This window comes from Drosophila nasuta, chromosome 3 (genome assembly GCF_023558535.2).
Source record: "Drosophila nasuta strain 15112-1781.00 chromosome 3, ASM2355853v1, whole genome shotgun sequence".
NCBI lineage: Eukaryota > Metazoa > Arthropoda > Insecta > Diptera > Drosophilidae > Drosophila > Drosophila nasuta.
The window spans coordinates 26,666,153-26,688,222 of NC_083457.1; the positions used below are offsets into that span (position 1 = coordinate 26,666,153).

General features: G+C 40.6%; 2 protein-coding genes across 4 annotated transcripts; one reads left to right on the forward strand and one right to left on the reverse strand.

Moving 5' to 3' along the window:
* Positions 1–3: 3 nt before the first annotated feature.
* LOC132788573 (protein windpipe) lies at positions 4–17,818 on the forward strand. 3 transcript variants are annotated; one of them, XM_060796057.1, is made up of 3 exons: positions 4–273; positions 5,984–6,022; positions 15,027–17,818. In XM_060796057.1, the coding sequence occupies exon 3, from the start codon at positions 15,077–15,079 to the stop codon at positions 17,177–17,179; it is 2,103 nt and encodes a 700-aa protein (XP_060652040.1). In that variant the 5' UTR covers positions 4–273; positions 5,984–6,022; positions 15,027–15,076; the 3' UTR covers positions 17,180–17,818. The 3 variants fall into 3 exon arrangements, with proteins under 3 accessions (XP_060652040.1, XP_060652038.1, XP_060652039.1); XM_060796055.1 differs by lacking the exon at positions 5,984–6,022 and having other exon boundaries at positions 5–273; XM_060796056.1 differs by lacking the exons at positions 4–273; positions 5,984–6,022 and adding an exon at positions 1,008–1,095.
* Positions 17,522–21,709, reverse strand: LOC132788572 (leucine-rich repeat-containing G-protein coupled receptor 5). Its single transcript, XM_060796053.1, has 5 exons — positions 21,376–21,709; positions 19,780–21,055; positions 19,502–19,718; positions 19,182–19,441; positions 17,522–19,119 (listed from the first exon to the last, which is right to left on the reverse strand). The coding sequence occupies exons 2-5, from the start codon at positions 21,051–21,053 to the stop codon at positions 18,156–18,158; spliced, it is 2,715 nt and encodes a 904-aa protein (XP_060652036.1). The 5' UTR covers positions 21,054–21,055; positions 21,376–21,709; the 3' UTR covers positions 17,522–18,155.
* Between the last annotated feature and the right edge of the window lie 361 nt (positions 21,710–22,070).

The following is a 22,070-nucleotide window of genomic DNA, read 5'->3' on the forward strand; positions in this document are numbered from 1 at the left end:
TGACGTTTTTATTCGGCGTTAAGCGTTCTCATCGAACGGTCGTGTGTGTCTGCGTGCTCTGTGATCCGCAAACGCCTATGCGCTATACTCTCTCTCTGGCCAGTCATTCTGTCAGACAGTCGAGTTAGTTTCGACGCGATTCGCAGCTGCGCGACAATCAAGGCGGCAAAACTGATTTTAGTTACATTCGTTGGCTCCGATCGTGCCGTGTGTCGTCGTGTGTGTTTGTGGAGTGTGGAGCAGATTCCAAAGTCACCGCTCAGTGTTCTTTAGGTAATTAAACAAAATTTTGCAAAATAAGTGAACCAATGAAAGTACTCAATTGAGTATAGGGTATGATGATGTGCACATAAGAAAATCAAAGTAGCAGACTTTAAGAGCAATTTATGGGCTTTCGATGCGGCTGCAGTTTGTTTGTTCTTGTCTGCTTCCCTGTCATCTGCGGTGCGTCTGTATTGGTGTCTGTCTGCGTGTATGAATTGGTGTGTGTATGTGTGTGTGTCTGTGATTGGTGCTCGCTCGGTTCTGTGTTTGCTGTTGTTTTTGCTCAGGTTTCGGTGACATTTGTCGGCTGCTGCGCGGCTGCGGCATTTCGTGTTCGTCAGTCTCGTTTTCGAAATTCTTTTTTGTTATATCTTTTATGTGAAATTGTTATTTTTTGCGCCGAAACCAAAATTGATAGCGAACACACAGCCGACCGAGCGACGACGGCAGTCACAACGCAGGCAGCCAAGACGCCAGATCGCCAAGATCGTTGCCAAGATCGTCAAGATCTTCTTGAAACGCGTTGAAGGACTTTCGGTGAAAAGCAATGAAATTAAATAGACCCAAAGATACAGCATAAAGAGCATAATTAAAATAGTGCCGGTGCAATCAAGAAAACAAAACAAGAAGTGGAAACAAGAAAGAGAATAAAATATATATAACAAAAAATATATATTTTATATATAGCCTAGCAACTGAGAAAAGTGTTTTAATCTATTTAAATAGATAAATAAATATATATACAATACAACCTACAAAAGAAATCAACTTTATAAACAAAATTAAAAAGTGAGAAAAATTGAAAGAATTGTTAAGAGTCTTTGCTGTGCTGTGAGTACAAAATTAATCATTCGCAATGTAGTGTTATCTAAGATCAAGGTCTGCTGCTAATGGAATATCAAGAAGCTTCGCCTAAAGCGTGATAAGGCAAACAACTCGCGTGCTTTGTGTTAGACTCGATTCGATTTGAAGCTTGAGTTTGAGTTGATTTAAGTTAGCAACAACTAAATTCGTATGTAAATAAAAGGCACAGTTCGCAACTTGGCTGTAATTCCATCGACAATCGATTCAGTTTGTTTGATATTCTCGCCCAAAAAAAAAACATGTGGGAATCGGATGACTTGAGCTAAGCTGAGCTGCGAGTGAAGCGAAATTGGAGCGTTTATGCAATTTCCAGCCTGAGTTGAAGTTGCACTTGCGCTCAGCTTATGAGTTTTGACTTTTGCCTGAATCGTCGTCGTCGTCGTCGTCTTTTATTACCTATAATTTCATTTGTGTTTTTGCGGTTGGCGCTGCTGATCTGCGGCAAACTTGACCCTGTTTCTCAACCGAACGAGCAACAACAACAGTAACAGTAAGAGCTACAGTTATATCGTTATATAATTGCCACGAAACCGACTGCAAAGACGAGTGAAGAGCTTTAATAAAAAATAAAATTGTTACTTTAACCCCCCGCGGGAAAAAGGCAGGCACTTAAAAAAAAAAAAACAGACGAAATGTAAAAAATTACTTAAGCGCCATGGCAACAAAAGTACAAGAAATAAACACACACACACTCAACCTTTTTTGCGATTACAGTGTTAAGATGTTGTGAAAACTCACTGACGCACGCATTTTACATTCATGTGAAATCTCTGAAACACACTCTGAGTACTCTGCACTCACACTTGCACTCACACTCGCACTCACAATCTATTCATGCAGTTTGCGTTTACGTAAAAACCAAAGAAATAAATAAAAAGTACGCACACGCCTCGCACTGATCTTCGAATGCGATACGGATTCAAATTGTATCTCTATCTTTATTTGCGGCTATGAATCTTGGGATTCTTGCGCTTCCGACTTTTAATTTACACAATATTTGTGTGTAACTGTAATTGTTTGTTTACTCGCGTTTTACTCGTGGCGATTGCAAAAATACACAACATTCTAATATATTGAGTTATCAAAATGTCGATTTCGTTTGAATCGTTTTATGATCTGTTTTTGTGTCGATCGATTGTAATGATTACATTCATAATTAATTGAGAATTGCTGGAATATATAATAATCTATGAGTATGTGTGGGGTGTGTGTGTAATTCTCATTCTCACATGACGTGGTCGAAAGGAGGCGGCGGCGATTACGCAACATTTGGAACATTCAAACATGCTGCGATATGTGTGAAACTCAGACTCAGAAATACTCAGAGCTCTTCAGACAGGTGCTAATTTGTGGCGCATAATTCACAGAAACGTGCGAGTGCGCGGCCCAAGTTTCAACGAACAACATTTCGTTTTTATGGCCAATAACTTCAACAACCGCCAACAGCTTGACGCCTTTTGGTGCCTGCTGCCTGCGAAAACAAAAAAACAACACGACAGATATAAAAAACTAAACTATATAACTCAAAACAGCCGCCCACAGACAAAAATATGCCAAAAATAAAGTTTCAGGCGAAGACAACGCCGAAGACGATAGCAAAAAAACGATAGCGATAACGATAACGATAGCGATAGCAATGCTTGTGACTATGACGCTGCCTATGACGACAGCACTATCTTTGTTATTTGTACTATGATTTCCGTTTGGAAATAACCAATAATAAACCCAGAAATAACAGCTGATTTAAAGGAATTCTTTTCGTCTTTCAATTTCCTAGTAAATGCAACAAAATTTCAATTAAAAAGTTAGTTTTAACAAATTTTAATGCATTCTCAAAAATCCCTTATCGGAGTTATAACAAATTTTTGAACTGTTCAACAAACTCATTCAGAATATTAACTTTTAATGTTTGCCAATTTCTTATGAAATCAAAATCACAATTTACCATCGCGTATACTTAATGTGTTTTTAATTGCACTGCTTATCGCATAAGTTTTGGTCTCTGGCGACCAGAGTCTGGGCGTTTCAATTTACAGAACTTCCTTTCGCATTGGATTCTGCAATCGGAGCGGCAGTCAAATAAATATGCTGTACATGCTGGCGACATCGGCGCTGCACTTCGATTGAAATGGAAACGCAGCAAATGGGAATTGTGTAAACAAAAATATAGAGAGTGATAGACTCATGCAACCTTGCCCCCATTGCCCCATTAGATACATGTAGATAACGTTGTAGTTTTTGGGGATGAGCAACACATAAATTTTGGGGTATTTTTTATGTTTCGATAAAGCACAACACGCACTTATCAGAGCGCAATCAAAACAAACGCATACTGACAGTTGCCCAATTACAACAGCACAATGAAAACAATGCAACGACTCAAGAGAGCTGAAGAACTGTTTCTGTAGATTTTGTATTTCCAAGCGACACTCTTAGTGCATTTTGTCATTTGAATCTTTTCGAAGCAAATAAAAATTCATGGGCTTAACGCCAAGTGCACATGACTGCAGAGTTGCCAAGCATAGCTATAATTAGCAAGTGCTGAGCGTTTCCCCAGCTCGATAGATAAGATAAGTTGCCAGCCAGCCAACTGCCGCCTTTGATAACAATATATAAAGTACATATAGTTGAGGCCTCGAGGCAATATTATTTGGAATTCGATAGGGAATTCTTCCTGCTTTTATAGCAATTTATTTGCCCCTTGGGAGCATGCTTGGCTTCTGTGCATTTACATTTCTTACATTAACATTTCAACTACATTACAATGGCATTTATCCAAAGTGCAGTTGAATTTCTTTGCACTTGCTGATAAATTGTGTTTTCTGTGTTCTTTCGGTTGCCATCGCTTTATATTAGTTGATCAATGAATATAAATTTGCATATGGATATTTATAGCCCACGCCAAACAATTTTGTCAATTGGCAAAGGCAAATCAAAGGCAGACACACGAGCAAACATTCATTTTTTTTTAGTTTTTTTTTTTCGTCATGTTTATTTGTATATTTTTTTTTTTAAATGGCATCAAATGTGGAGCATTGCGACCTCGTCTGGGATTACAACTGCGTTGGATGCAGTAGCTGATAGTGAAATGGATCGATTGCATGGCTTGTGGTATAGTCGCACTGTCAGTTTTACTGTTTCACTGTTTTAGTGTTGTGCCGGTGGCGTATGAGTAATCTGCACAGCAGTAGGCAGCAGCAGTCAGTCAACAGCAGTCAGTTGCCCCAGCGGCTGTGTCGAGTCGAGTTACGTGACAATATGTTGGGCACGTTCGACGCATATTAATCAGCGGTCAGACAAGCAGATAAACAAATTCGCTTGACACTCTTTTAAGTGCTCGGCGCTGTCCAGATACAAACAATAACAACAACCACAGCTCTGATGACAACAACGGAAAAGGGCAGCTCATTAGGGCGGTGATTTGTATGGGAAATGCATTCTGCGGTTTATGAATGAAGTGTTAGTTTTTTTTTTATACCCGCTACCCAAAGAGCAGAAGGGTATTATAGTTTTATGCCTACAATATCTTACAAAATATATATATTCGAGATGAAATAGCTTTATCCGTCACAATAAGAACAGCAGTCTTTATGATTTCTGAAAATTTGGTTGCGATCACATTAAAGTTGTAGCTATTGAATGAATTGTATATTAGTTGACAATTTGGTACATATACTAAATATATTTTAGTATTTTTTGATATATTACGAGTCCATTATAAATATTAATATATTCAGCATAATACTGGATTGCTTTGGCTAGAAATCTGGTATATTTTGCACTCTATGGTATATTAAAAATATAGTATTATATCAATATACCATATGGATCCTTCGATATATTTTAGTATTTTTTTGATATATAATATTAAGAATCTATTATTATATTGATATATTAAGCATACTACTGATTTGCTTTGGCTGGAAATCTGGTATATTTTACACTCTATGGTATATTAAAAATACAGTATTATATCAATATACCATATGGACACTTCAATATACTTCAGTATTTTTTATATGTTAAGAATGCATTATAAGTATTGATATATTAAGTATAATACTGATTTGCTTTGGTTGAAAATCTGGTATATTTTGAATATTGTGAATGCAGTATTATACCAATATACCAAATATAGCCTTCGGTATATTTTTGTATGTTAATTTGGTATATTTTAGGTGTTATACTTCACAGTTTTGCGTTTATCGAAAAAAGATTTTCGGGTATCTCACAGTTGAGCACACTCGACGTTCGCTTTCTTACTTGTTTTTCGATGTTTTCTTTGTTTGTTGACCACGCAGCTGCATTCAAATTGTCATATTTCTTTTGTGTGTTGTTTTAGGCGTTTTATAACCTTGAAAACTACCATAAAATTTCGCTCATTTCCTTTCCGTTAAAAACTTTCACAGTTCATTGCCAAAACTCTTGAGATTTGCAAATGAATTAAGCATGTAAAATAATGAAAGGCTGGCTGGCAGCAGCCGTCAACGACAAGCGTTCGTTAAAAATGAATTTAGACGCTAGCAATTAAAACGCTAATTATACACAATTAAAATCAAAGTCAGTAGCAAAGCAGCTAAGGCAACAGTAACAGATTGCGACAAGCATAAAAAAATAGTTAAATAAATATAAGAAATTATACGGAGTATATATGTTATATGTTTTGTGCAAAGTCATTTTGTCATTTCGAATGCAAACGACTCTCGGAATTGCCTCTGTCTATGAACCTGTTGTATCTCAGCCTCTCTTGGCTTATGACTGTACACACACACACACACACACGAGTTGCACTTTCGATTCGAGCATTTTGAGATTTACAATTTTCTCGTGTTTTTGTTGTTTTGTATATTTGCAGGTCTGGAACAGACTGCCGACCATTTATGTCTTATAAAAGGTAATCAGCTCGCACATTAGCATGCCACGATCACAAAACACAAAACTGAAAAAAAAAAACACAAAAACAACAAAACAGGCCTCCAAATTGAGCTGTTTGCTACTCGCATTGGCATTCCCAAAAAATCGCCAGGCCAAAAAGCCAGTTGAGATCTACCAATTTTGGGTTGGCAACTCGACAACGCTCTTCTGCTGTGTCTTTTAGCCGCATCGTTAGCCGGCTTCTCAGGCCAGACAATAACAGCGGCGTCATCGTCATCATCATCAACAACAACAACAACAACAACACGATCATGATGAGCATTATGAAACCAGTTCAACGAAAAAGAAACAAAAAACAAAAACCAGCTAGTAAAATTGCTATTGCTTTTGTTAAGTTGCAGCCAAGTCGGTGGGTGCCGGCCGGCAAAAGCAAAGCAAAGCAAGCCAAAGCCAAAGCAACAAGTGGTCATAACTGTCAAACGCTTTGGCATCGTTGCAACTGCCTCTATCTCGATCTTGGCTGCAGCAGTTGCCAATACTCTTTTTACAACTACGACTTTAATGGCAAGCAATCGTGCGTGCTCTTAACGTGTCAACTTGGCCGGCAAAAGTGGTCGACTCGATGCGGCTTATTGCCATTGCCACTGCCACTCGCAACAGCCAGCTGAGAGATCTGATCATGCGATCTGCTGTTGCTGCTGCTGTTCCTCTCTCCTTGGCCTTATAGATATTGTATTTATACATAGTTTATTAAACTGCTACCAAAACTTAACCGCAGGGCTATTTGTCCACTTAGAATCGAGTGTCTGGAGTCTGCGAACACGTGTCTTTAGCCCAAGCACTGTGCCACAAAGTTTCCCAGAACCAGTTTATGTTCTCTACTTCTTTGTGTTTTTGTTGTGCTGTGTTGCAAGCTCTTTGTAGTTTAAGATATTGCCACAGACAAACAGACTGAAAAGCGAAATCCGGCGGAACGCAATGCCAAATGGCAGGTGCAATTGGCCAATAATTTCACGCTGCAATTGGGATATTTATGGCGTGTTGTAATATTTTATAGTTGGTTGTTGAACTCTGATCGAAATGGTAGCACTAACCTAATGAATTTTCATTAATTAATCATTGTCTCAGCATATTGTTTGCCACTATAAATTACAACAAATGTGTATTAACCTCGAGACCTGAGCAAATTAAGCATGTTTGATAGTTCGACCCGAGTTCGAGTCGAGTTAATTGCACGTTGTTTTTAATCGGAAGTAGTTGAAGTGTGTTAATTAATGTGATTCACATTTTGAGTTGCAAGGTCTTTGGCTTAGTCAATGCTATAAATAGAGGCTGCTGCTGACTGATCACACACCCTGAACTTTGGCAACACGAAACGAGAATAGCATAAGAAATAAAACCCACGCAAATTCAGTTTAGAGTTCAAGTTTTCGATTTTGGTTTCTTGTTTCTTGTTTCGAATTCAATTAAGTTGTTATGTCATAATGTCACCATAGTTGGAAATTCCCGGAACACAGCAGGGGGAAAACTGTTCAACAGAAACATTCTGCTGATCTTCGTTGTCGTTCGTTGTACGCCAATTAACGCAGCTGCGGATAATAATTTAGCTTAACTATTAGTATCTCTATCTCAAGTATCGTATCTTGTTTTGTGCTTTACTAATTATAGCAACGTGGCTTGAGACTTGTTGAAAATGTAAACAATTATAAGGCATTGATTAACTACCGATGCTGACTAAATTAACGTCATTCTAATTACATTCGCACACACAAAGTTCAATGCGAGTGTCAGCTAAGCATATAGGAACAATCATAACGATAGTTTAAACGCTCGTAACAGACACTTTAATACATTCGCTGATTATTTTATACGGCACAACAAAAATTGATTGCAATTGCAATTGCAATTGTACTTGCACTTTGCGCATAACCATGAAGCTCTGTATCTAATTGTCATTTAAATGCTGCTTTATACTTTTGTCCCGTTTCCCAGTTAGATAAGCTCTTTAAGATTGCCCGTGAATGCGACTATTGTTAAGCGTTGAATTACGAAAGAAGCGACAGACAAGGTGCTTGGCTGGCGCCCATTGGCGTTTGGGTTTCATTGAAAAGTGTCGGACAAAAGTGCAGCCGCATTTGGCACAAATCAGCCTCGACGATAAACTCATCACTCGTCGCCTTTCTGTATCTGTATCTGCATATGTATCTGTCTGTTCAAATGTATCTATGCGAAAAGACAATGATTTATGTAGGCGTCGCTGTCACCGCGACAAACTTGTGCCGTGGGTGTGCACACACACACGGATACACTTACTCACACACATGCCATCGTAACCGGACTGCGAACCATAACTAAATTAATATGAAATAATCAAAGTGCTCGAATTGAATTGTTGTTGTTACTGGCTGGCTGGCTGGCCACCTTTCTCTTTGCGGTTCGTATTTCGATCCTCCTCTCCCCAAAAAAACATTTGCTTCAACTGAACTTCACATAAGGAATACATATATTTTCAGAAATAACTGCAACAGCGACAGAATGTTGAACATTTTGCGCATACTTGAGATATTTTCGTACGATTTAATGCAAAACAGTGGCAACCAAATGTATGCGTATGCGTGTAATAAACTTATTTTTGAGAGTGTCTATTGTTATTGTTTTTGCAAATTGTGAAATGCGAGGTTGTTGGGTTTACCTTTCTAACTTTCTCCTTCGAAGAGGTGTTAATCTCAGTTCAATAATTATTATTTCTGGGGTTTTTTTCTCTGTATGTCAGTAGTAAATACATAACAATGAGTGTCGGAAATGTATGCCATTTTAAAAGTATAAAATCATTTAGTAATTACATATGGGTAATTTTTTTTTTAATGAGTCATTTTGTGCGTTCACCATTTTCAGCAATACAACATATATGATGTATATTGTTATTGTCAGTGTGATTCAGTTTTATTGTGAATCGTGAATTGTCTATATACTTTTCTTGGGAAGCCACAAATGCGCCGACTGCCTGGCAATTGGCCAAGTGGCCAAGAGTAGAGTTGCGGCAAAGAATAGAGAAGGCGGCGTCGCTGTTCGATGCGATTCAATTTTTTTTTGACGAGGTTCAAGTTCAATGCAAATGTGCGTCCAACTAATAATAGGAAATGGCGCATGGTCGATTAAATTTGTAAATCAAAACTCAAGTTGAATGTTATTTTGGCAACGCTTTGGCCAACAGGTCGCATACGTAATGTGAGCTGCAATTCACTTTATTACTTTTGGTTTTTTTTGTTTTTTTTTTGACTAACGGTTTGAACTGAGCTTGGTGCATTGACTTGGCTACACGTTTTACGTTTTGTTTTTGGGGCGTTGTTGCTGTCCGCTGCCAGCGAGCGGGCCACAACACGTTTTGCATAATTCACATAATTTTCGCTTATGCTTTGCGCTTTTTGCCTCACATTTTAGTTACGTATTTTTTAAGATTGGTTTCTGTATATTTCATTTTTTTCTTTTACGACTACGAGTATGAGTACTTTTCGTGGAAATCAATAAAACTCTTGGCTTGGCTCTTTTTGGTATGTTTTTTTTTTCTTCTTTAGTTTCGCTTTTTATTAATAAAAAAGTGACTTAAGTAAGGCTCATTTGCAGTTGATTGGCGTTGCCACACTTGGTGGCCAGAGTTTGCCTAATTGGCAAATTGAAGCTGCCCTTGTTTTGCAAAAATTACCATATTGATAAAGTAGTACTAAACGACAGAAAAAAACAAAAACTTCGGACGTAGCCAATCGAAGGAGAGACGAACAGACGAAGCGCATCGAATTGGGTCATTAGACCCACAGCGACGACGACTGCAGTTGAGTTCTGAGTTTTTAGTGTTCCGATCGAGAACAAAACCAAATTACAATTCACATATGCTAATTGTCTTTAGCTCGCCGACTCTTTGCAAATGTGTGTGTGTGTGTGTGTGTGTGTTTGCGTGCTTTACCTGCCCACGGTTTATCGCAAAAAAAAACACTCATAGAACTCGTTGTCTAGAAGTATGACGACATGAGTGTGTGAGTGTGTTAAAAATTCACAGTTCGCCTTGAATGAACTGTGCCGTGTTTTTGTGTTATTATTATTCCTATTGCTATTTCTATTTTTATTTCCATTTTTTTATTTTAATTTTATTTTTGCATTGTGAATGGCAGCAAGCGAAGCGAGCGTAGCCAAATCGCCTTCACTGAGTCATGGCTTGTTTCGAGCTTAGACGTCATCTCTGGCAACGCAAGCTTCAAAGCTATCCGTTGTGTGTGTGTGTGTGTGTGTGTGTGTGAGTGTGATTTTATGCAAAAGCTGCGCAGGTAAAGACAACGAAATCACCTGATGTTTTAATTGCTGCGCGTCATCATTTCGACTGCGTAGAGCGGTCAAAAGAAGTAGAAAGAAAGTGAGAGAAAAAGAGATAGAGAACAATGCGAAGAGGGAAATCGAAAGCAAACTGCGGAAGAAGAAAGGTTGCGGCGCAGAATTGGCAACAGTTCAATAAACCACACAACCTGCGACTGCGACTATGAACGACCCCAAAAGTTAACGGTAACTGTAACGCGCTGACTTCGCACTCTCCACTCTCCATTCTCCACTGGCCACACTCTAGAAATGCCCCCATTTATTCGTAGTTGATCACGTAAAAAGTCGCACTCACTTATGATGATCTTTGTGGTTTTCATTTTGCATACTCAATTGGAAATACGAGAGCTAAATTGAGCTAAGCTTTGAGTACGCGTAGTTTTTTTTTATCTTTTTATCATATCTATTTATATATATAGTACTTTGCATATGTATACCGTTACGATACATATTCGAAATCAGGCAAAGCCAAATGCCTTTTATTATATGGCGTCGCACAGCGTGCACAATTTAAATGTACCTATAAAAAAGAGATTTGCACGAATCTAAATCCGCAAAAAACACAAGCGAAAAATGTTCGCAAATCTCTCGCTCATATATGATATGATATGATGCTTTTACGAGTATATTTCTCCACTTTGTTTTTATGTTTGCTCAACAATCAAATACGGCTTTAAACTATTTGCATACTCACTGTGTTGCTGCTGCGGAGACATCAAATGATGATGATGATGATGACCGACAATTGACCGAGAGACAAGAAATGTCTATAGAGCTAGATAACATATAGAAATTAAAAACAGTTCTAGACGCGGAATATAGATTACACAATTCGTGACCAGTAATACTTGTATTGCACTTTTTTCGAGAATATGCTGAGTAATTGACTTAAAATATAAAATGAGAGGCAAACCAGTTTACGCCAACCTCAAAAATATTATAATTATGTACTAAAATGCAAAAAGTCGAAATCGTGTTTATTTTTGGGATTTGTTATGAGAGAATAATGTATATTTAACTGCAGCGTTGCCTGCTCGTAAATTTAAATATATAATATAGTATCGAGACAATTAAACCACCTTCGCAGGCAAGCCAAAATAAATAATATAGGAAAATAATGAGTTCATTTCTTCTGCTAGAAAGAAATGTGAATGATGTGTTAATGCTTTTCCGGCGACAATTGCCATTATTTATAGCCGCAGGTATTTGCAGGGTATTTGTGCGTCTGTCAGATGCGAGAGCGTCACTCGTAATACTTGCTGCTAATGTTGTTGATTCTTCATTTCAATTTTTTGGACGCACTGAGTCAAGGTTAGGGGAGAGCATTTGTCATCGTTTAACTTAAATGCCGCCGTTGTTGAGGTTGTTGTTGTTGGTGTTGTTGTTGTTGTTGTCGCAGATTTCTTTCAATTTGCAAAATGTTTGTTCTAAGTTGATGTCGCCATTAAGTGGCATTTGGCAGCCATACGCTGCACAGCCAGCATTTCCCATCTTCGTTATTTTTTTTAATACAATATAAATATATTTTTTCGGCAGTGCCTAATTTGCACTTCCTGTCGCCGAACAACTGAGGAGGAGACAACGTTGGCAATTAAGTGAAATCACGATCAAATTATGATAACAAAATATACTCAAAACACACACACACACACACTCGCACATTTAAAATGCAATTAAGCACATTAATTGCCAACTGCAACAGCAACTGCAACTGCAAATGTTAACTGGTCGGGCAGGTGGCCAAAAAGGCAAATTGACAGATTTTGATAAATGCCTCAACGCCACCAACTGTTTGTTCACAATAAGCCTGAGAAACGTTTTGCTGTTTGCATTTTTCCCGTTGCAAAAGTCTGTGGAGAAAGTCTTTCCAGCCGCGTCTTGGCAATTTGTCAACACCAGCCCATTTGAAGAAGACATTTGTTGCTGTTGCTTTCCTGGCTGTGTTTAAGCGCAATTTGTTAAGACCACTTTTCAGATGTCACATTGAGGCGTCATCTCTGTCAGCCACAGTGGCAGCCAACTGTTTACAGTCGCCTTGACCTTGAGGCTGACCAGCAACCCAAAAACATAAAGCTAACAGATTGTCTCTCTCTCTCTCTCTCTCTGTCTCATCTTTCTGTTGAATCTGTTGAGCGTCTGTGGCACATTTGCATGCCGTGTGACGCCTCATTTCCAGTTGGCATTTTCTGCCTCGCTTCGCAGCCGCAGCCCGCATCATTATCGCAACGGCTGCTGCGACTGCGCCTCAATTATGTTGTGCCACCAATTGCGGCAGCTGCTGCACATGCCCCGGCATACATAAGTATATTTGTATTATTTTTTTTTGTTGCCGTCTGCCTGCACAAATTGGTGGCATACTGTGCAGGCAGAATTGCCCAAAAGTTGCCCTTGAGTTTTGGCATGGAAAACTTTGTTGCAAGTTCACGGCGAATCAGCATGACGAGGCATAAGCAACAGCTACGGCAAAACGCGAGTGTCAACTCATAATTACTCATGGTTAATTACTGAGCACAAACATGTAACTCAGGGTGGAATTCTCTAGAGTGAAGTCTTTAAAGACTTTGTCAACAACAACAATTTGCATACGCGAAGTGCACCTTGTTGCATCTATCAACGTACTTGACCAGTTGATTATCTACATATATATTTGTTTCCACGCTGTTCCCATTGTTCGTTGAGAGCTTTTGCGGTCAGAGCGAGAGATAGAGACTGCGGTTTAACTTTGCTTATCAACTGTGCTGCTGAGGAAGAGCGCGAATTGCACTTAAATTGCATCCACGAGACAGACGTCAATCACTTTGCGTTGCTCAGGCAATAAATGCCGAGCACACAGATACTCACATACACACACACTCGTACACACAGCGACAGTTGTAGTAGATTGAGATTAAAAGCGAGCCGCTTATTAGTCTGGCAACGGCATAACAGCTGCTCACCGACCTCAACCCCTTAACCTAACCATTCGAATGCTAAATGGGTTTGATCTTTATCTATGTGATAATGTTTGTTGAGATTCGTGTGTGTGTGTGTGTGTGGGCAGCGAGTAGTTGAATGCTGAGAGAGACAAATGCTGACAGGTGATTTACTTAATTAAGCGTTAAGCCGAAGAACAGTGAAAGTCTGACAACAAATGATTAGATCTATCAGCAACAAGTGCTAATAAACTAAACATAAATTGTGCATATTTATGTTAACAATAACAAAAGCTGTTAATTAGTAACTGAATTAAAAAATCCGTCTGACTGTCTGTCCGTCTCTTCAAATGCAAACTAATCACCCAGTTTTGTAAATATCATGATGAATTTTGGGGATCATCACTATATTTACTGAAGTTTTAAATTTTGTGAAAATCTGCCGGATCGCATTACTATAACATATAGTTTCCACATAAGTTTGCACTTAAAAAATTAATTGTTTTTTGGAAGTAACTCTCCCCAGTTATTACTGTTTAATAGTTGTCAAATAATGAGCTTGCAACACCTATTTTTTTACACCATCCCTGAGTCATCTTTCTACAACATTTCGGCATTAAAAGGTGCGTCAGGTGCTCGAGTTGCTGATGTCACAGTCCACGTAAATAACCGCACCGCAAAAAACTTGTCTTGTTGAACTTAAAAACTTATCAATAAAATAGAAAATAGCAAAAGAATTATGAATTGCCCGCGAGCTGTAGATAATGTTGTCAGTAGAGTTTTGGCGATAAGCAAATCTAATCACGATAACCGGCGAATTTATCGATAAATTTACCGCAGCGGAAACAGTGTGAGAGAGTTACGAAGATAGAGTGTCATATGAATGACGTAATTGCGATTCACAATTCGCGATCAAAGCTCATGGAACAGACTCGATTGTAGTCATAGTTAGTTGGTCTTTGTTGGCACATTAGTAATTATTTGATTACTTTTTAACGTGAAATCATTGACTGTAGAGCAATAAAGACAATTGCAGTTAAATACATAAAATTGATACTTAATGAAGTGCAAATCAAGTCGATGAGAATAAGGTTAATAGTAATTATAAAATATATACACTTTAATTAAAAAGAAAATATTTGAAAAAACAATTTTAGAAATAGTGTTAAGATAAATATAACATCGAATTAAAATAAATAATGTCAAAACTAAAATACAAAATCGAGTAAATTGTAATATAAAGTACTAATAATGAATAATATAAACTCCAAATATAATGAAATATATAAAAAAAAATCTTAAATTCTATTTTTATAACATATAAATAACAAAGAGATTAATGCAAGATAAAAATAAAGCACTAGAAACGAAATGAACTGAAAAATAATAATAAAATAAAAATCAACAATAAAAATGAAGAATATATCCACATAAATACAAAATAGACTAAAATCTATAATACTAATAAAGAGTAATTCCAAATAAAAATAAAATTAATTAAAACATAATATTCTTTCATTATAATAATTATAAATATTATTTGGATAATTTGATGTTTTATTTATTAAAATTACAAATTCTAAAAAAAATTTAGAATAGATTGAATTTTATCATTAAAATAGAAAATAAATCGAAATCATATTTAATAAAATACTTTAAAAATTGAGCATTATGATTTTCAATATAAATTTTAATATAAAATCGAAACCAACAATAATTCTGGAATTTTTTTATTCTGTTTTTCAGATAAGCACAGAGCAATCAAGTAGATCAAACTCCAACATCCCACTGCAGCCATGAAACACTCTAATCTGCCAGCTCTGCTGGCTCTGTTGCTCTGCATTTGTGCAGCAACCGCCTCAACGCCCGCCTCATACTTCTGTCCCGAGGACTGCAGCTGCACACTGTCCCAGCACACGCACACACCGACACTGCATGCGAAATGCAACAGCACCCGGGGATTGCAGTACTCTGAGGAGCCACTGCCAGCCAACATCCCCATACATTCCATCGATCTGTCCTTCTTGGGGCTGAAGCGAGTGGGACACATACTGGACATGCTGCCCAATCTGACCTCAGTGGATCTTTCGCACAACGAACTCCACGACATCGGACATCTGAGCAAACAGATCAAGAAACTCCATGTGAAGCATAATCGCCTCACCTCGGAGCAGCTGCTGAAGTTGCCACAGCACTTGACGGTGCTCAATCTGCAGCACAATGACATCACATATCTGCCCATGGAATTGACGCATCTGCATCATCTGGAGCATCTGGAGCTGGGCCACAATCCCATCAACTGTTCGTGCTCCACGCTTGAGGTGCGCAATTGGCTGCAGGAACGCAACATGTACATGGCCAAGCCTGTGGTCTGTCATCAGCCTCGCGAGGCTTACGGCAAGTCCTGGCTGCAGATCAAACAGTCGCAGATTTGCAGGAAAAACTACAGCTGGCCCGATGTCGACGAGAGCGATGAGAATGAGCTGATGATGGGCGATCAGCCTGCCGATAATGAGGAGGAAGTGGATGAACTTGGCAAGGATTTCTTGGTCATCGATGGCAAGAAGTCAACCAGAGCTGTAGAGCCAGCACCGCCAGTGCTGAATGATTTCGAGGGTTCTGGCGACTTGACCCAACCCAATATGGAGCTCGTGGCTGCCAAACAAGTGTCCTCAGAGTCCGCGACAGAGGAGGAGCCCAAGGTCGAAGCTGTGGTGGATCATCTGCAGCAGGATGAGGAGGACGATGGTTCTGGCAGCGGTGGTGGACCGTTGCCCATCGTTCCCATCGATTTCACGAACAACGCTGACAATGTCGATGACTTTGAGACACCAGATTCGGTAGAGTCTGAGCAAAAACACAACGAAAACGATGACGATAACAGCAAAACCAACGACGAGACTTTCGACAACAAGCCCGTGGAGACGCCAACAACTGAGTCCCCAGTCGTGTTCCCCAGTAACTTCAACATCTTTGGTGATGGCAAGGGTGCCCAGCAGCAGCCAGAGCAGTCTGTGGAGGAGAAGTCCGAGGAGGCGAAACCCGTGGAGGAGGAAGTCATTGTGCCCGTGGTACAGACCAAATTGGACACGGACCAGTCACTAGATGTGATTACCGATGCTCCAGTAGGGTCGGAGCACTCGGGTGACATACTGGCCGCCAAGATTGGCAAGAAGGATGACAGCAATGCCATTTACTTCCTGCTCGGTGTTATCGCTCTCATTGTGGTCGGTCTCATTTTGTTTGTGGCCATCAGACGTTGCAAGTACAACAATAATGCGGCAGCACGTGATTTGGAAGCACAGCGTGTAACCGAATTGCTGGATATGGACAAGAAGAATCTGGGCAAACCCTTGGCACGTAACGGACACGAACAGGCACCGCTCATCGGGGAGAAATCCAAACTGAACGATGCACAGATTGTCAACGGTTCCGGCAAGAAGCCATACGACAGCAAGGATGGCGCCGGACAGCAGCCGCTGTTGAATGGCAATGGCACGGCCAATGGCGAGCCCAACAAGGATGTGCCCACCATCCAGGAGCCCAGCACCGGCGAGCCAGCACCGCATGAATACTATCCCATCACACCCAGATACCCAACGCCACAGTCGCCACGTGCCTCGAAGTACGCACAGCATCCGCAGGGCGAGGGGGCCGAGCCGAACAACAACAACGAACCGGATGGGGCATATTTGCCATCGTCGCCCAAATCGGGTCGCTATTCGCCGGTCTATTCGCCAGAGACGGGACGCGTCAAGATCAAGCTAACCGAAACGCCCAAGCCGAAGACACCGATGCTGGTGACACGCAGTAAATCCAATGCTGGCGACATTATCACAACGCCCGTGCCCACACATCAGGTGCCAGTTGGAGGTGCCAATGGCGTGGCCAGTCACTGAGTGAGGCGTCAGTCCATAGCCAAGTGTAAGTGCCAAGCAGCAGCAACCAGCAAGCAAATCAACAACATTAACTTTTCAAACTACAAAATGAGAGAGCAGCCAGCAACCAGCAGCCGAAGCAGCAGGAAAAGCAGCCCCCAACTTGATCGAGGGTGATCGATGAAGTACCGAGAGCAAAACTATTCGATTTAAGCTCCCACACACACACACACTCCCCTCTTAAATATACTATGTGTAACCAATTGTAGTCTAGCGATTAAGTAAATTAATTATTATCTAAGCATAAATCTAGTTTAATACCAAAGTTATAAATATCTTAAATGTAAAGTTTTCCACCAAACGCGCGAATTACAAAAAAGGGATCAACACTTTGCGAAACTATTCCTCTTCTACGTTCTGATGCATACTAACCATCTGAACAATGATCTTTAACTGCATCTGATGTACATGTGATGTACACATCTTTACTTACATACATATGTGAATTTTATATGAATCCGTAATGTATAATACTTAAGCGCTTTTCTCTTGTGAAATTATATTGTGTTACTCTTTGTGTGAATGACTCTTCAATTCAATATAAGCCTATCAATAAAAACCAAAAAACGACAACAATAAAAACAAATAGTTTCGATAAAATGATGAGCTTTTTTTCTTAGCAACCAACTTCAAAGTTTTTAGCACTAAATACAAAACTAAATACACCATAGTCCAAAAAACTTACCACACTGAGGTTTGTGTCTGCGCTAAAACATTTGCCGATGAACGAAATGTGTCTGGGCTTGATTCGTGTCTCGGCTAAACGAACAATACAGTGGTGGCAAAAATAGTGAGACCATCCCTAATTCGAACAAACAAACGCCGTGTGTGTTACATGAATCATTTTTAAATAAGTCTTAAATGTTATGTACAACAGTATGGATTAGTGTAACAAATGAAAGAAAATTATAAAATAGAATATTGTCGTTTGTTTGGCTTAAAATAATGTTTCACGCATGGGTTTATGTACTTGAACCAGCCGCTCTCCCTCACTCGACGAAGACTCATCGGCCGCTGCGGCAGCCGCACTGAAATTTCCACTGACCCGTCGACTGGCCGAGTTCTTGCGCTTCTTCCGTTTCCCTTGCTCCACATCATGCTCGGCGCCCGAAGTGGAGACACTCTCCGGCAGAGAGGCGAGATCTGGTTCGTTCACCTCCTGAAAGTCGCTGGCAATGGTCGACGAGGATGGCGCCTTCTTGAAGTAGTCTTCGATAGCCGGCGCGAGTGGCACAGCTCGTGGCTGCTGTTGCATTGTGTACACTTGAGCACTGACCTGCATATTCATGGGTGACTTTGGTTTGCGCTTCGCAAATGGACTGCCAGGTTTACTGCCCAAGTCCTCGTACTCCGGATCGGTCAGGAACTCAACACTGTCGGCCATCATGTTGACGCGTTTAAATGGCGGTATCTCGGCAATCTTTGGCTTACGCTTCGTATACGGACTATTCTCGTAGCTCTGGAAGTTGCCAATCTGTTCTGCGCTTTGCATATTTTGGGTCTTAAAATGCGCGGCGGGAAAACGTGAATCTTCAATGCTAAAGCGTCGACTACCCGACTGATTGTTGTACTCCATGCGACCAGTGCGTCTATAGGGTCCATACTGCGCGGTCCTCTCCTTATCACGATTCGAAAGCATCTCCACGCTGCGGAATCTCTGCCGGTTGTCCAGCTGCAGCTCCTCCTCTCCGGCAGATTGTTCGCCATCCTGCTGCGTTTGTGAGCGACGCAGATATTTGCGCGCTCGGTCCGTGATGCTCAAGTCCAGCATGGACTTGACGGGTCGCTCCATCTTGGGCATGAGAAGTGCATCCTCATATGAGGGCAGAAGACTCACTTCTGGTGTCGGTTGCAGCGTTGCGCTGGATTCTTCTCGCATCATGCGATCATTGAGATCTCGTCTAAGGGGATGAGTTATTTCTTATAATATGAAGCAGCAGTTATTGTAACTTTATCAACTCACATGCGACGCAGTTCGTCGTGATTTTCCTCGTATTCCCTGCGATTGTTGTGCTCCTTTCGTTTGCGCACCAATCTCTGGCAGCAACCGTAGCAAAGTGCTGCAATACCCAAGCCTAGAATGCTGAGCATAACGGTGGACCAGACCTTCTCGCCCTTGCTGCTCCGTGCGCTGACTGTCCACTCGGTGAGGCAGGCATAATCCCACTGTTTGCCCTCATAACCAGGCGGCGAGCCACAACGCAGATGATAGCGATCCTTAAGCTGAAAATTTCAAGAACATTATTAACTACAGAGCTGCAATATGTTAGACTCGCTACTCACTTTTGTTGGCTTCGCTGTGAGAAAGTCATAGAACTCGACGAACAAGGGATCTTGACATTCGCAGATCCAAGGATTGTCGCCCAGTCGGATTTGATCGAGAAACTTATTGGCACGGAAGAAGGAAGGCGGTATCGGGTTAGTCAAACGATTGCCATTTAAATGGAGATCAGCAAGCTCTGGGAAACCGCTAAAAGTGCTGTTGCGTATTGTTGATATTCTGGGGAGAAATAAAAGAAAGTCAACACGAGGCGTATACTCAATTTTCTTTGTAATCTCACCTGCAATTGGCCAGATTCAGATACCACAGTGTTTCCGAGTGCATTTGATTGGGCAGCTCAGCAATGAAATTATTCGACAAATCTACTTTTTGTATCACCGACAAACTGGAAAATGCGGTGCTCTCAATCTCGGATATTTCACACCAACTCATGTTGATGTGACGCACCGAGTTGCTGACAATCCTCGTCAGCTTCTTTATGATATTTCGACTCAGGTTGAGCTCGGTGAGCACATCATTGCCGCGTATCAAATTGCGATTCAGATACGCAATTTCATTGAAAGCCAAATTGAGTTGCTTGAGTCGCTTCAGTGTACCGAAAGCTTCGTTTTCAATTGAACGCAGCAGATTCTCGGACAGATCCAAAACCTCCAATATGGTGTTATTGGCAAAGGTGTCGACTCCAATAGCGCGCAACAGATTGCCCCGCAGCCGCAGCTCGGAGAGCACGGGCAAGCCACTCAAATCAATCTCATCCAGGTTGCAGTAGGAGAGATCAAGTATACGTAGCTCCTTGGCCACAATGGGCGCAATGTCGCTGGCACCAAATTGCAACGCCGTGTTACGCGATAGATTTAGTGCCTCCAAATTGGGCAACGCCTCGAGGAAGGCGGCGCCAAGTCCCTGCAGACTGCAGTTGCTGAGATCAAGCATTCGAATGCTTCTCGAGGGCAAACGCGACAATTGCATGCGCTGATTGTTGGCCAGCGAAAGACGTTCTAGATTGGGCAACTGATTGACGGCAATGTCGCCATCCACCAGGCTGATGTGCGCCGCGGAAATGTCCAGCTCCGTGAGCGATAGACTGTTGATCTGTTGACTGTAGTCCGGGCCACCAAAGCTGCCCAAGCGATTGCCCCGCAAACTGAGACGCTTCAGATTTGTGGCATACTTGAATGCCTCGTTTGCGCTAATCGCTGTCCAGCTGTTGATCGTGTTGTTGGCCAGCAGCAAAGTGCGCAGTAAGGAGAATCCAATGAGTGAATCCTCCGATAGAGTGTCTATGAAATTATCCGACAAATCGAGGTACAGCAGTGAGGTCATATCCGCATATTGTCGTGGAAATTCTGTGAATTTGTTGCCCGACAAATCCAAGTGCTCGACGGGCGCAGTGCCAAAGCTGGGATAAATGCTGAGACCACGACGTGAGCAGTCCGCATACAAGCTATCGACGACCCAAGTGCACTTGCAGGATGCAGGACATTCGACTGCCGAGCTGTATTCAGCACCGAGCAGTGCGATTAGAAGCAGGAAGAATGATCGCTTGCGAGACATATCTGTAAAGAGGCAAATTTCGCAATCGAAATGTGAATCAGCTGTGAGATGCTTGGCGTTTAGCGATTTAATCGTACTCTATATATTGCGTTGTCCCCAATTGAAAAGTCGTTTTATTGCGCATGCATTTTATTTGGGCCTTATCATTATCTTTTTGTTGCAATAAACAAGTAAAGGGGGACCGACGCTTGGACTCAGCCACAACTTAGAGTATAGACAAAATCTATATATAAACTTTTAATCACATTTGAAAACTGTCTCTATTTGCAATATATTTCTAATTATTGGCAATTTAATGACGTCACTGCTGGAATTTATTCACCTGCTTCGAGTTTGTTTTGATTTTCGTAGAACGCACAACGCGCTTGCGCTAGCTCTTGGTCTAGCTCTATACAGTTGGAGCGCTTATCTTATCGATGTTGTTGGGGATTCTTGGGCTGGGGAAAATCGAAATTAGAGCACCAAACACTGAACAGCTACGCCGCACATTTAAGCAAACATTAAACAGTCGAATTTCCTTTAACTTTATTTCAATGACAAATTTCAGTTGCGAAAACGTGACATCGGCATTTAATCCGCACTCTACATTTTATTACGAAAACTCCAATTGCACTGGCGCGATCAACACAACAGGCGCTGATGTCTCTTCAATGTCGGCTAATACTGACTGAATGAAAATTACTCACCTGCCACTATACGAACCGTTTCATGCTGATAAGATAAGCCGCTGATAAGCCACTGATATAGTTTACGGTCTTTCAGTGTTGAACAACAACAGCGGCGTCCGTTGACTGTGTTGTGTAGCTCTACATTTGATGAGCAGTCTATTTGAATTCGTATACCATACAATATATATATATAATATATATATATATATATATATATATATATATATATATATATATATATATATATATATATATATGTATCAAAACAGATGTATGTTTACATTGCAATTGTGAAATTTATAAAAAGTGCAGGAAGTTTTACATTTTAGCCCTATCTTTTATCAGCAGA